The sequence below is a fragment of the Coregonus lavaretus genome (assembly GCF_964263955.1).
Source record: "Coregonus lavaretus genome assembly, chromosome: 3".
Lineage (NCBI taxonomy): Eukaryota > Metazoa > Chordata > Actinopteri > Salmoniformes > Salmonidae > Coregonus > Coregonus lavaretus.
Window position 1 is genome coordinate 59,143,249 of NC_139990.1, and position 15,335 is coordinate 59,158,583.

The 15,335-nt window shown below is 41.9% G+C and overlaps 1 protein-coding gene across 1 annotated transcript in view; it reads left to right on the forward strand.

The window, feature by feature from the left end:
* Positions 1-746: 746 nt before the first annotated feature.
* The window catches only part of LOC311124708 (dihydropyrimidinase-like), a 36,346-nt gene continuing 21,757 nt past the window's right edge, over positions 747-15,335 (forward strand). Inside the window, exons 1-7 of the mRNA XM_084158327.1 lie at positions 747-1,337; positions 5,944-6,102; positions 6,847-7,026; positions 10,255-10,444; positions 10,634-10,790; positions 12,774-12,915; positions 14,713-14,855. Of these exons, the coding sequence (XP_084014453.1) occupies positions 1,086-1,337; positions 5,944-6,102; positions 6,847-7,026; positions 10,255-10,444; positions 10,634-10,790; positions 12,774-12,915; positions 14,713-14,855 (1,223 nt within the window). The 5' untranslated portion in view covers positions 747-1,085. The remainder of the gene's footprint in view (positions 1,338-5,943; positions 6,103-6,846; positions 7,027-10,254; positions 10,445-10,633; positions 10,791-12,773; positions 12,916-14,712; positions 14,856-15,335) is intronic.

Below are 15,335 nucleotides of genomic sequence, written 5' to 3' on the forward strand. Positions count from 1 at the left end.
ACAAAAACAGTTCAGGAGACAAAGAGATGTGATGTGTTGAGTGCTCCAGGAATATCACAATGTTATCTGAACGTCTGTGGTTTTAGTGCGTCCTCAGAAATACACTTTGGTCAGCTTATAGTGGCCAGAGAATGCGGCGTAGAGAAAATGTTGCAGTTTTAAAGCAAGTTTTCTGTAATTCTAAACATTTTGCCATGGGGTGGAGAAATCTTTTCAGTTTTAAAGCAAATTTCCTGAAATTCTACACCTTTTGCCATGACTCATGCCATGTTAATATGATATCTGATTGACTAACAAAATCAATAGGGTCGTCCTGGAGATCAGGGTCCCTTCGTGCCTGGTCGGTAATTCGGCCATGATTTAGATAGCTGCTGGGTAGACTAACTTAACAATCTAAAAAATGTTAGCTGACATGGGCTAATTGAGTGACAGTCAGTGACTGACATAACAAGAGGAAAACTGCTGATGCACAACCACATTTCGAAATTCCACCTTGTGTATTCTACTATTCTAACTCTCAACAGTAAGTTGAGACCCTGACTGAGTTCCTAGCATCCGGGGCACGTGCCCTTTGTGCCCGGTTGGGGCCCCCTAGCGGCCGGTTCTGGCTGTAACCTTTGACTAACCTCATGTTCTGGGAATGTTGGAAAGCAAGAAATCAGCAATCCATCAATCATTGGCCTATTTGTGGGAAGGGCCGACCGGCCACCATAAAATGGGTGGTCCCTGGAGCTTCATGGAGACAAACACACTTTAGGTCTACTGCACGTTCATTTCTTCCTCACTTTCTACCAGACAATTTTTACTTGCACCTGCTTGCCATCTGTGATCTGGATAAATTGAGTGAAACAATTTTTTTATGGAATTAATGACCTAGGGGACCGAGGCCCTGCAAGTCTGGTCAAGTTTGCTAAATATTGCGAAATTCAGGCTACTTCCTGGGAATGTATTTTTGTCTCTCTCTTGTGTTGTGAAAGGTGTGTCTACTTGTGAAATATTTGTTCGTTGTATGTCCCATCTCAGCAAAACATTTTCTAACTGACATTATAGGCCTATGCCCAGAGCTTCTAAAAGAGAAAGAAAAAATGTTAAACCAAAGCAGGATTCTTATAAAAGGAGGGAAAATTGTGAACGAGGATTGCTCCATTATCAGTGATGTCTACATTGAAGACGGACAAATTAAAGAAGTCGGATTAAACCTCCAAATCCCGGCCGGAGTTACCGTTATAGATGCCACTGATAAACTGGTGATACCGGGTGGTATCGATACCCATACCCACATGGAGTTGGCGTTTATGGGCACCAAAGCAGTAGATGATTTCCATATTGGAACTAAGGTAAGAATAATTTTGTGTTGCTTGATTTCACTGCATTAGGAATATTCACTAGTAAAATCAGAACAAAAATAATTACATTGCCTTCAGAAAGTATTCATAACCCTTGACTTATTCCACATTTTGTTGGGGAATTCAAAAAGGATTAAATAGATGTCTTTCTCTCCCATCTACACACAATAACCCATAATGTCAAAGTGAATAGATGTTTTTAGAAATGTTCACAAACATAAGTATTCACACCCCTGAGTCAATATTCGCTGAATAACCTTTGGCAGAAATTACAGCTGTGTGTCTTTCTGGGTAAGTCTCTAAAAGCTTTCCACACATGGATTGTGCAACATTTGCTCATTATTCTTTTCAAAATTCTTCAAGCTCTGTCAAATTGGTTGTTAATCATTGCTAGACAACCATTTTCAGGTCTTGCCATAGATATTCAAGGAGATTTAAGTCAAAACTGTAACTCGACCACTCAGGAATATTCATTGACTTCTTGGTAAGCAACTCCACTGTAGAGTTGGCCTTGTGTTTTAGATTATTGTCCTGCTGAAAGGTAAATTAATCTACCAGTGTTTGGTGGAAAGCAGACTGAACCAGATTTTCCTCTAGGATTTTGCCTGTGCTTAGCTCCATTCTGTTTATTTTTTATCCTGAAAAACTCGCCAGTCCTTAATGAGTACAAGCATACCCATAACATGATGCAGCCACCACTATGCTTGAAAATATGGAGAGTGGTACTAAGTAATGTGTTGTATTGGATTTGCCCCAAACATAACACTTTGTATTCATGACAAAAAGTGAATTACTTTGCCAAATGTTTAGCAGTCAATTAGGTTAGTATTGTGGAGTAATTACAATGTTGTTGATCCTTCCTCAGTATTTTTCTATCACAACCATTAAACTCTGTAACTGTTTTAAAGTCACCATTTGCCTCGTGGTGAAATCCCTGAGCAGTTTCCTTCCTTTCCGGCAACTGAGTTAGGAAGGACGCTTGTATTTTTGTAGTGACTGGGTGTAGTTATACACCATTCAAAGTGTAATTAATAACTTCACCATGCTCAAAGGGATATTCAATGTCTACATTTTTTTTATCCATCTACCAATAGGTACCCTTCTTTGCAAGGCATTGAAAAACCTCCCTGGTCTTTGTGGTTGAATCTGTGTTTGAAATTCACTGCTCGACTGAGGGACCTTACAGATAATTAATTGTATGTTTCTGGGTACAGAGATGAGGTAGTCATTAAAAAATCCTGTTAAATACTAGTATTGCACACAGAGTGAGTCCATGCAACTTATTAAGCACATTTTTACTCCTGAACGTATTTAGGCTTGGCATAACAAAAGGGGTTGAATACTTATTGACTCAAGACATTTCAGCTTTTCATTTTTAATTAATATGTAAACATTTCGAAAAACATAATTCCACTTTTACATTATGGGGTATTGTGTGTAGGCCAGTGACAAAACATCTAAATGTAATCCATTTAAAATTCAGGCTGTAACACAACAACATTTGGGTGTGAATATTTTCTGAAGGCACTGTAGTTGTCTGTCTTTTCTGTATTAGAGGTAGGATACATAAAACCCCATTTAATGAAGTACATACTGTACCTTTACATAATTAAAAACATATAATCAGTAGGCTATTAAACAAAAAAAGCATTATAATGTGCAGTAGATGGCCGATGCTGCAGAAATGCAAGTACATTTTTCAGTGCTGAAAGTACAGTGTAGCCTACCACTTCCCTGTAAAGTGCACTCCTCCATAACGTTTCATTGAGAGGTGTGATCAACCACCCCCCATCATCAACATCATCATTACACTGCAGTGTATTTTTATACTGAAAAAGTATAAAAAGAGCATTAGTGAGGCATTAGTCGGGCACTGATGTTGGGCGATTAGACCTGGCTCGCAGTCGGTGTTCCAATTCATCCCATAGGTGTTAGATAGGTTGAGGTCAGGGCTCTGTGCAGGCCAGTCAAGTTCTTCCACACCGATCTCGACAAACCATTTCTGTATGGACCTCGCTTTGTGCACGGGGGCATTGTCATGGTGAAACAGGAAAGGGCCTTCCCCAAACTGTTGCCACAAGTTGGAAGCACGGAATAGTCTAGAATGTCATTCATTGTATGCTGTAGCGTTAAGATTTCCCTTCACTGGAACTAAGGGGCCTAGCTCGAACCAGCCCCAGACCTTTATTCCTCCTTTACAGTTGGCACTATGCATTGGGGCAGGTAGCGTTCTCCTGGCATCCGCCAAACCCAGATTCGTATGTCGGACTGCCAGATGGTGAAGCGTGATTCATCACTCCATAGAACACGTTTCCACTGCTCCAGAGTCCAATGGCGGTGAGCTTTACACCACTCCAGCTGACGCTTGGCATTGCACATGGTGATCTTAGGCTTGTGAGCGGCTGCTCGGCCACGGAAACCCATTTCATGACGAACAGTTATTGTGCTGACGTTGCTTCGAGAGGCAGTTTGGAACTCGGTAGTGAGTGTTGCAACCGAGGACAGACGATTTTTACGTGCTACACGCTTCAGCACTCGGCGGTCCTGTTCTGTGAGCTTGTGTGGCGTTGTTGCTCCTAGACCTTTCCACTTCACAATAACAGCACTTACAGTTGGCCAGGGGCAGCTCTAGCAGGGCAGAAATTTGCCGAACTGACTTGTTGGAAAGGTGGCATCCAATGACGGTGCCATGTTGAAAGTCTGAGCTCTTCAGTAAGGCCATTCTACTGCCAAAGTTTGTCTATGGAGATTGCATGGCTGTGTGCTTGATTGTATACACCTGTCAGCAACAGGTGTGGCTGAAATAGCCTAATCTACTAATTTGAAGGGGTGTCCACATATTTTTGTATATATAGTGTACTTTGAAGAGGTAGTGATTGGGTCTGTATAGGTGTTTAGCGTTTGGTAGTCTAAATTCAGTGTACTTGCCTTTAACTGCCATTTCCTGAAAGTCAGACTCTTCCCACATGCCAACTCAGAAGCATCTGCATTCACCAAATGTTGTGTGGTTATCCTTATATATGTATATATATATATATATATATATATATATATATATATATTCTCCAGACTTGCCCAGAGTGAATTGTTGATATGTTGGCATATTTTTTTTATTGTAGATAACCTTTTCTTTGGAAAAATGCACCAAACATGCATTTTATGTACATGTCTTTAGTATTTTACAGATAGAAAGATGAAAAAAAGTATTTATCCACAATATGCTCTGGACAAGTCCGGTTCTGAAGTGTCTTAACAAAATGAAACCAAAATATTTAGGCTTACTTCATCCAGTGTCCAGAAAAATAGAGTTGTGCGATATGCACATATGTGCATATTTAATGAGATATCACCTCATTTGCATATTTTAATAACATATTTCAGTTATTTTTTTTTTACAAAAACGTTTTTATTTCCATGTCTACATTCAACTGGTACAAATGTATAATGATATGATTAAGGGCCTTAAATCAATGTGCCCTAGTTAACATGCATTACAATTATTGACTGTTAACACAACAACTGAGCCTTTTCCTTCTCAAAGCAACTGTTCAGAGTATTCAGAAGTTGTTGATTGTGCTCTTCACAAGTCCTTAGTGTCAGCCCTAGCTATGGAAACACAACTTCCCCAAAAATAACACTACGTCTTACACCCCAAAAAAGATTGGGACCCAGGCCAGATGGGGAAATGCCATTATGTCATGCTCAAATTATCTCAAAGTAACTTTAAACCAAGTAATTTAACTCCCTTGCAGAGATGATTTGGGCATGGAATGAAAATTATGCGAACTGAGGGACATTGACTTGCATCTAATATTAGTGGTTGGTACAGTGGCTATTTTTAACAAAACCAAAGCATGGATTGCATTCTCTCCTTGTACATAATCTGTCTACACTCTAACCCCAAACGCTATCTGTAGTAAACTCTAACCCTGCTCTCCATTGAACCTAAACCCTGTTCTGTGTATCTCAATCCATGGAACCTAAACCCTGTTCCGTGTATCTCTATCCATGGAACCTAAACCCTGTTCCGTGTATGTCTATCCATGGAACCTAAACCCTGTTCCGTGTATCTCTATCCATGGAACCTAAACCCTGTTCTGTGTATCTCTATCCATGGAACCTAAACCCTGTTCCGTGTATCTCTATCCATGGAACCTAAACCCTGTTCTGTATATATCTCTATCCATGGAACCTAAACCCTGTTCTGTTTATCTCTATCCATTGAACCTAAACCCTATTCCGTACATCTCTATCCACGCTGTCCTGGAAAGTGGCAGGAGGCACTATCATGATCCTGGACTACACCGTAAACATTACCCCCTCATATCCACCCCTCTCTAAACCCTAACCTATCTACATCATACCCTAACCCTGCTCTCTGTACCCAGGCTGCCCTGGCAGGAGGGACCCCACTCCTGGATATACCCCATACCACCACCCCTAAACCCTAACCCCCTCTCTAAACCCTAACCCTGCTCTCTGTACCCAGGATGCCCTGGCAGGAGGGACCACCCTCCTGGATATACCCCATTCCACCACCCCTAAACCCTAAATCCTAACCCCTTTTCTAAACCCTAACCCTGCTCTCTGCACCCAGGCTGCCTTGGCAGGAGGGACCACCATGATCCTAGACTTTGTGATCCCCCAGAGAGGCACGTCCCTGCTGGAGGCCTATGATAGGTGGAGGGACACGGCTGACGCCAAGGTCTGCTGTGACTACTCCCTCCATGTGGCCGTCACATGGTGGAGCGACAAGGTAGTGCCACATCAGGGCCATCATGCCCGTTTTTATCTATAATCTATTTTCTAACCTGAAAATACAAATATCAAATTTGCCCATCAGAACCCAACATTTTTTTATGCATCAGACTCATGCTCATGTGACGAGGTAGCCTTCCCAGCACCCTGTATTTCTATCCCAAGTAAGAGACTGGGGTTCCCATCAGTTACATTTGTACAGATCGTTACAAAATAAGTAACCATTTCTGTCCCAGACTGAAATGTTTCATTTATTTGTCTTGATCTGTGAATGTTTTGTGAGATTGGGCAGGATTTAAAACGTTGTTTATTCTGGCCTGACGCCATCAAATCTATAGGGATTTTATAAAATAGCGGACTTGTTTTGAAAATGAGGGACACTGTTACTGTAGATTCAATCCAGTCAGCGGTAGATCAGCGTTATAGCACGCTTGACATTTAAAGGTAATTTCCACTTGAGACAAAAAATTTGTTTATGGTGAATGCTGTCTCCGCCAAAGCGGGAATATTGCCTTTAAAAGGTGCATCTCCAGCAAAGAACTGAATCCCGGCCTTAATCTCAGCAATATCTACTTATAAATAACATCCCAACAGGAAATACCATGTGGTAATAGACTCCATGGAGACCTGGGATGGACAGTATGTCAATACATGGTTTTTACAGAGATGTTAACAGTCTTATCTCTCAGCATTGCAAAGAAAAGCATCAAAACTAATTTGCTTTTTGCTAAAACCCTTCTAGGTCAAGAAGGAAATGGAGACTTTGGCCAAAGAGAAAGGTGTCAACTCCTTCAAGATGTTCATGGCATACAAGGATGTGTTCATGCTTCAAGACCATGAGCTGTATGCTGCGTTTTCCCAATGCAAAGAGATTGGAGCTATAGCCCAGGTGCACGCAGAGAATGGAGACCTTATTGCAGAGGTATTCCCAAACATTCCTGACCACAACAAAGCCAATATGGCTCAAACCAGGGGTTCGTTCAGTTCGCTTCAATGTTTGCAACGTTGTGTGACAGTTTATACTGAACGACACATTGCCACCAAATGGTACGCATCATTCTTCAACAGCCTTTGAGGTAAGTTTGCTCAAGTTTGGTGGGTGTGGTGAGGTGTGCCCTGATCAATTTAAGTGTGACCATTTGAAATCATAAAAATCATGCAGCAAACCATATGGTAACTGCCGTCTGGGCCACCATAATCACAAAATGTTTCAACTGGTCGTTCAGTACATTACTGCTTTCATTGAATTTAACGTTGCACACTGTTCTGTCGTACTGAACGCTCCCCGGAAAAAACATGGAACCTTGTGGGTAACAATGTACCCATACAATATCCCATGAACCAGGACTGAACAAAGGTTAATTTATCAACTGTTGGTGAGAAAATACAAATGACCTATTTTGACAGACTAAGCAAATACATTATGTTGAGAAAGGTTCAGTCAGGAGTTCCTATTGACTGTCTGCTCAGTGTGTAAGTATTCCAGAGGTCATTGGTTTACGTTAATGTTTAATCCTGATGTAACCTAATAGATGACTAAACAAGAAACAAGCCATGCAAAACTAACCGTATCCAAGCCATGCAAAACTATCCCTATCCAAGCCATGCAAAACTATCCCTATCCAAGCCATGCAAAACTAACCCTATCCAAGCCATGCAAAACTAACCCTATCCAAGCCATGCAAAACTAACCCTATCCAAGCCATGCAAAACTATCCCTATCCAAGCCATGCAAAACTAACCCTATCCAAGCCATGCAAAACTAAACCTATCCAAGCCATGCAAAACTATCCCTATCCAAGCCATGCAAAACTATCCATATCCAAGCCATGCAAAACTAACCCTATCCAAGCCATGCAAAACTATCCCTATCCAAGCCATGCAAAACTAACCCTATCCAAGCCATGCAAAACTAACCCTATCCAAGCCATGCAAAACTAACCCTATCCAAGCCATGCAAAACTAACCCTATCCAAGCCATGCAAAGCTAACCCTATCCAAGCCATGCAAAACTAACCCTATCCAAGCCATGCAAAACTAACCCTATCCAAGCCATGCAAAACTATCCCTATCCAAGCCATGCAAAACTAACCCTATCCAAGCCATGCAAAACTAACCCTATCCAAGCCATGCAAAGCTAACCCTATCCAAGCCATGCAAAACTAACCCTATCCAAGCCATGCAAAACTAACCCTATCCAAGCCATGCAAAACTAACCCTATCCAAGCCATGCAAAACTAACCCTATCCAAGCCATGCAAAACTAACCCTATCCAAGCCATGCAAAACTAACCCTATCCAAGCCATGCAAAACTAACCCTATCCAAGCCATGCAAAACTAACCCTGTCCAAGCCATGCAAAACTAACCCTATCCAAACCATGCAAAACTAACCCTATCCAAGCCATGCAAAACTAACCCTATCCAAGCCATGCAAAACTAACCCTATCCAAGCCATGCAAAACTAAGTGCAAAGGGAGGAAAACTCTGACCTGCACCTGCTGAAATGTTTGTGCTTACTGTATATCCCTGTTGCAGTAAAGAAAAACTTTCAAGGCTGCTGTTATTTATGAACCACATGTTTGTGTTATGTTGGAGTTTAAAATACCTTTACAGGGTCTGCAGAAAAGTCTAGATGATGAAGTTCTACTCTTGGTGATGTAAGATTTGACAGTTGGTTATGACATATTTTTTCTAAGGTACTGGTTAGAAATGTTCCCTCTGGGATTAATAAAGTACCAATATTTACATCTATCTAGCACAGTATGCACAGTATGTCCTTGAACTAGTTAACATTGAAGACACTGCCATGTTTTCAATCCTCACCTCAGTGGATAGCTATTGCTATCTAGTTGTGCTGTCTTTGAGACTCTTTACTCATGTTGGTAAATAAGGAGCACACACATTGATTCTATTGCAGCCCAACATAACTATGGAATGTCAAATCAAATAATGTATGACAATAACATATCACACGTGAGGATGTTATTATTATACATGTTAGTATTACAAAACCCACTGCAAACAGACACACAGTCTTCTTCATCTTTGTCGGTCCTATTCTCTCCTTTCATCTCATGTACCTTATCGTGTGTCATCAAGGTGCTTCCTAGAACACAGCCAACATACTCTTATCATCGGCAGTCATTTGGTCATGTGATATAGGACATAAGAATACCATTTATGTGTCATGGCCTACATAACGGCACATGAACAGTAGCTCATTTCATTCTACCATATGAGGTACGGGAACCAAACCAAACTTGTTTTGCAGTGTCATGTTTTGCAATCTCATGACACTGGAGTTACAGTTCATAGCTTTTATGTATATCATTTTATAATTGATCATTTACCCCTCTGTCATTCACTATAGCATTCATTCTTTCTCACATTTGAAAATTAAGTAATGTTGCTGTGAAGGTTTCTATGTTGCCGCAATGTGGAAGCAAAGAGATTCTATGCATAATACATTATTTACTAAGGGGGAAACTATTTGACTTCTCTTATTTCGTTTATTCCTTGTCAATGTCTTAAGGGGCAAGGTTCATTACAGTAACTGTCCTCTGTTTAAGCTGAACAGGTGGGTCGGTGTTAACCTGAAAAGATACTAAAATCAGTGTTCACTCAATCCAATATCAGTTACACAAAAAGTCCAAGGATCAACACCTAGTTCTGTTTGATTCAGGTTGGAATGTTCTAGCTCTAGATTGTCAACTTTCTTTTCCAAGTTGAGGTCTGTAGAATAACCACTAGAGGGCAGCAGATGCCCAATCTGTAGTCTGTTTTTGGTGACAGAAACTATTCAGGAGATACATACATTTATTGGGAACATGTTTAGAGTGAGTTTACAACTCCTTGATGAATATTTTATGTAAACGATTAGCAACTAAACTTCCATAGAGTAGTATTTGTAATACACCCGTTGTCTGTTGTCAAAAAGCATGTAACATGTCAGCTTCCTCCCTCAACGCTACCTGAGGAAAACCTATTTGCGTCATGGTGTAATATTCTATGCTAATCTGCTCCTACTTGTATAACCTTTTGTAACTATTTCTGTGAATATTTCACAAAAGTTTATCTGTGTCACACAGGCAGTTTTTTTTATCTGCCATTTAGGGGCATTTTTGAAACTGACCTTCTCTCACTTGGCAGGGGGCTAAGAAGATGCTGTCCCTGGGCATCACAGGTCCGGAGGGTCATGAGTTGTGTCGTCCTGAGGAGGTGGAGGCTGAGGCCACTCAGAGAGCCATCACCATCGCCCACGCTGTCAACTGCCCGCTCTATGTGGTCCACGTCATGAGCAAGTCTGCCGCTAAGGTTGTGTCCAACGCACGCAGAGATGGTGAGTGGGCCTGACACTGCCTGCTGGGAGGAACTGTGGGTGGGAAAGAATGACAGAGAGAGAGAAAAAGTGAGAGAGACTGAGAGAGAGACATACAGAGACAGAGAGAGAGAGAGAGAGGCTAAACATGACATGGATGGTGATCTGTGTTATGTATGCATGGTTGTAGAGATGTTTGTACCCCAACAGGCCGTGTGGTGTTTGGTGAGCCCATAGCAGCAGGACTGGGTACAGATGGCACCCACTACTGGCACAAAGACTGGGCCCACGCTGCCAAGTTCGTCATGGGCCCACCTCTGAGGCCCGACCCCAGCACCCCGGGATACCTCATGGACCTACTGGCAAAGTATGTGGAGCCTTAGCCAATATCAACCTGATCTCACTGTTCCTCTTCTGCCCTTTTCACTGAGTAAAGCACATTAGGTTACACCTTCCGTGCACCCACTGTCACATAAGTGCTCCATAACACTGTCATAACAATGACATAACAGATGTTATAAGCAGTCATGACTAGTGCTATCAGCATATTACCCCATACACCACCCAGGAACACATGAACTGGGAAGGTGAACAACAATGCCAAACACAGTGGAATCTTTGAAAAAGAAAGGAAAGTGAAGTGTAACTGCATATTGTCGGTGCAATAGAAATGAATGACAGGCAGTAAAGATGGCTGCCTTACCGTTTAGTGATGTACAGTGGGGAGAACAAGTATTTGATACACTGCCAATTTTGCAGGTTTTCCTACTTACAAAGCATGTAGAGGTCTGTAATTTTTATCATAGGTACACTTCAACTGTGAGAGACCGAATCTAAAACAAAAATCCAGAAAATCACATTGTATGATTTTTAAGTAATTAATTTGCATTTTATTGCATGACATAAGTATTTGATCACCTACCAACCAGTAAGAATTCCGGCTCTCACAGACCTGTTAGTTTTTCTTTAAGAAGCCCTCCTGTTCTCCACTCATTACCTGTATTAACTGCACCTGTTTGAACTCGTTACCTGTATAAAAGACACCTGTCCACACACTCAATCAAACAGACTCCAACCTCTCCACAATGGCCAAGACCAGAGAGCTGTGTAAGGACATCAGGGATAAAATTGTAGACCTGCACAAGGCTGGGATGGGCTACAGGACAATAGGCAAGCAGCTTGGTGAGAAGGCAACAACTGTTGGCGCAATTATTAGAAAATGGAAGAAGTTCAAGATGATGGTCAATCACCCTCGGTCTGGGGCTCCATGCAAGATCTCACCTCGTGGGGCATCAATGATCATGAGGAAGGTGAAGGATCAGCCCTGAACTACACGGCAGGACCTGGTTAATGACCTGAAGAAAGCTGGGACCACAGTCTCAAAGAAAACCATTAGTAACACACTACGCCGTCATGGATTAAAATCCTGCAACGCACGCAAGGTCCCCCTGCTCAAGCCAGCGCATGTCCAGGCCCGTCTGAAGTTTGCCAATGACCATCTGGATGATCCAGAGGAGGAATGGGAGAAGGTCATGTGGTCTGATGAGACAAAAATAGAGCTTTTTGGTCTAAACTCCACTCGCCGTGTTTGGAGGAAGAAGAAGGATGAGTACAACCCCAAGAACACCATCCCAATCGTGAAGCATGGAGGTGGAAACATCATTCTTTGGGGATGCTTTTCTGCAAAGGGGACAGGACGACTGCACCGTATTGAGGGGAGGATGGATGGGGCCATGTATCGCGAGATCTTGGCCAACAACCTCCTTCCCTCAGTAAGAGCATTGAAGATGGGTCGTGGCTGGGTCTTCCAGCATGACAACGACCCGAAACACACAGCCAGGGTAACTAAGGAGTGGCTCCGCAAGAAGCATCTCAAGGTCCTGGAGTGGCATGGCCAGTCTCCAGACCTGAACCCAATAGAAAATCTTTGGAGGGAACTGAAAGTCCGTATTGCCCAGCGACAGCCCCGAAACATGAAGGATCTGGAGAAGGTCTGTATGGAGGAGTGGGCCAAAATCCCTGCTGCAGTGTGTGCAAACCTGGTCAAGACCTACAGGAAACGTATGAGCTCTGTAATTGCAAACAAAGGTTTCTGTACCAAATATTAAGTTCTGCTTTTCTGATGTATCAAATACTTATGTCATGCAATAAAATGCTAATTAATTACTTAAAAATCATACAATGTGATTTTCTGGATTTTTGTTTTAGATTCCGTCTCTCACAGTTGAAGTGTACCTATGATAAAAATTACAGACCTCTACATGCTTTGTAAGTAGGAAAACCTGCAAAATCGGCAGTGTATCAAATACTTGTTCTCCCCACTGTAGATGCTTCTGTTTCATTCTTCCAGTGATGACCTCAGTGTGACTGGGACAGACCACTGCACATTCTCTGTGTGTCAGAAGGCCCTGGGCAAAGACGACTTTACAAAGATCCCCAACGGAGTCAACGGAGTGGAGGACAGGATGTCTGTCATTTGGGAGAAGGGCGTTGTCAGTTAGGCCTCTCATTCTGCTCCCCCGGCATATCACATCCTTCTTTATTATATACACTATAGGCCAGTTTCCCGGACAGATTAAACATATAGTCCTAAACCAAAAAGCAGACTCATGGAGATTCTCCATTGAAAGTGCTTTTTTTTGTCCAGGACTAGGCTTAATCTGTGTCCAGGATACAGGCCCTACAAAAATGAGTGGTACTATTTTCAGACGGTTGATTCAATTCTATAGTAGGAGTTAATAGGTGCCAAGTGACATTTCTGCTGTGAGAAGAGAAGATAATAATTGATATTATGCAATTTATTATGTGCATCAAGGAAGTTTTTATCTGTCAGAATCAATCCAAACTGTCATAGTGGAAGTTTTTATCTGTCAGAATCAATCCAAACTGTCATAGTGGAAGTTATTATCTGTCAGAATCAATCCAAACTGTCATAGTGGAAGTTTTTATCTGTCAGAATCAATCCAAACTGTCATAGTGGAAGTTATTATCTGTCAGAATCAATCCAAACTGTCATAGTGGAAGTTATTATCTGTCAGAATCAATCCAAACTGTCATAGTGGAAGTTATTATCTGTCAGAATCAATCCAAACTGTCATAGTGGAAGTTATTATCTGTCAGAATCAATCCAAACTGTAATAGTGGAAGTTATTATCTGTCAGAATCAATCCAAACTGTCATAGTGGAAGTCGCAGCAGACTGTACTGTAGCAGCAGCAGGCTCGCTTTCTTTCTGTCCTTCTCTTTCCATTTCTTCCTTCCTTCCTCCCTCCCTCCCTTCTTTCTGTCCTTCTCTTTCCATTTCTTCCTTCCTTCCTCCCTCCCTCCCTTCTTTCTGTCCTTCTCTTTCCATTTCTTCCTTCCTTCCTCCATCCCTTCCTTCTTTCTGTCCTTCTCTTTCCATTTCTTCCTTCCTTCCTCCCTCCCTTCCTTCTTTCTGTCCTTCTCTTCCCATTTCTTCCTTCCTTCCTCCCTCCCTTCCTTCTTTCTGTTCTTCTCTTTCCATTTCTTCCTTCCTTCCTCCCTCCCTCCCTTCCTTATTTCTGTCCTTCTCTTTCCATTTCTTCCTTCCTTCCTCCCTCCCTTCCTTCTTTCTGTCCTTCTCTTTCCATTTCTTCCTTCCTTCCTCCCTCCCTTCCTTCTTTCTGTCCTTCTCTTTCCATTTCTTCCTTCCTTCCTCCCTCCCTTCCTTCTTTCTGTCCTTCTCTTTCCATGTCTTCCTTCCTTCCTCCCTCCCTTCCTTCTTTCTGTCCTTCTCTTTCCATTTCTTCCTTCCTTCTTCCCTCCCTTCCTTCTTTCTGTCCTTCTCTTTCCATTTCTTCCTTCCTTCCTTCCTCCCTCCCTTCCTTCTTTCTGTCCTTCTCTTTCCATTTTTTCCTTCCTTCCTCCCTCCCTTCCTTCTTTCTGTCCTTCTCTTTCCATTTCTTCCTTCCTTCCTCCCTCCCTTCCTTCTTTCTGTCCTTCTCTTTACATTTCTTCCTTCCTTCCTCCCTCCCTTCTTTCTGTCCTTCTCGTTCCATTTCTTCCTTTCTTCCTCCCTCCCTTACTTCTTTCTGTCCTTCTCTCAGGAAAATGCTTTAGCCGGTTAACCCGGAGGCCATTGCAAAAATTAACATTGTAAAACGCTGGCAAAAAAATTGCACGTTTTGATATTTGGAGTGAAACTTTGAATCGCTTACTGCACACTTAAGCATTGACCTTTTGTCAGGTGAATTATGTCAGTAAATATGGAATTTGTCATTCATATCCAGGATATTGAAACTCAGTATTTTGTGTAATTACTTTCCGCAGCATAGCGGGAAAATGGACGAGAATCGATTTGTAGCCGTCACCAGCAGCAATGCAGCGAAAATCTTCAACTTCTACCCCCAGAAGGGAAGGATCGCTAAGGGATGTGATGCTGATGTGGTCATATGGGATCCTAAGGCAACCAGGTGAGACAAGGATAAAGACCATCAAAGACGTTTCTCATTAAACACATAGTGAATTAGTGATGTTTAGCTAAATTATTAACTGTTTTGATGATGATGTTTTTTTAATCTTTGTGTATGCATATTGTCCAACTAGTAGCATTTCATCACTGCTATTAACTTCTTACACTGCAGATGGTGCTGACAAATTGAGCTTGCCACAAAGCCTGTCTTCAGGGTGAAAAACATTTGTCTAAATAAAAAAAGAGTTTCATGTTAACTAGCTATGGTACAGCCTGGATATAACTATAATACAGCCTGGATTTAACTAGCAATGGTACAGCCTGGATATAACTAACGTTAGCTAGGGTAGCTACAGCCTGGATATAACTAGATATGGTAGGCCTACAGCCTGGATATAACTAGCTATGGTACAGCCTGGATATAACTAACGTTTGCTATAGTACAGCCTGGAAATAACTAGCTATAGTACAGCCTGGATAT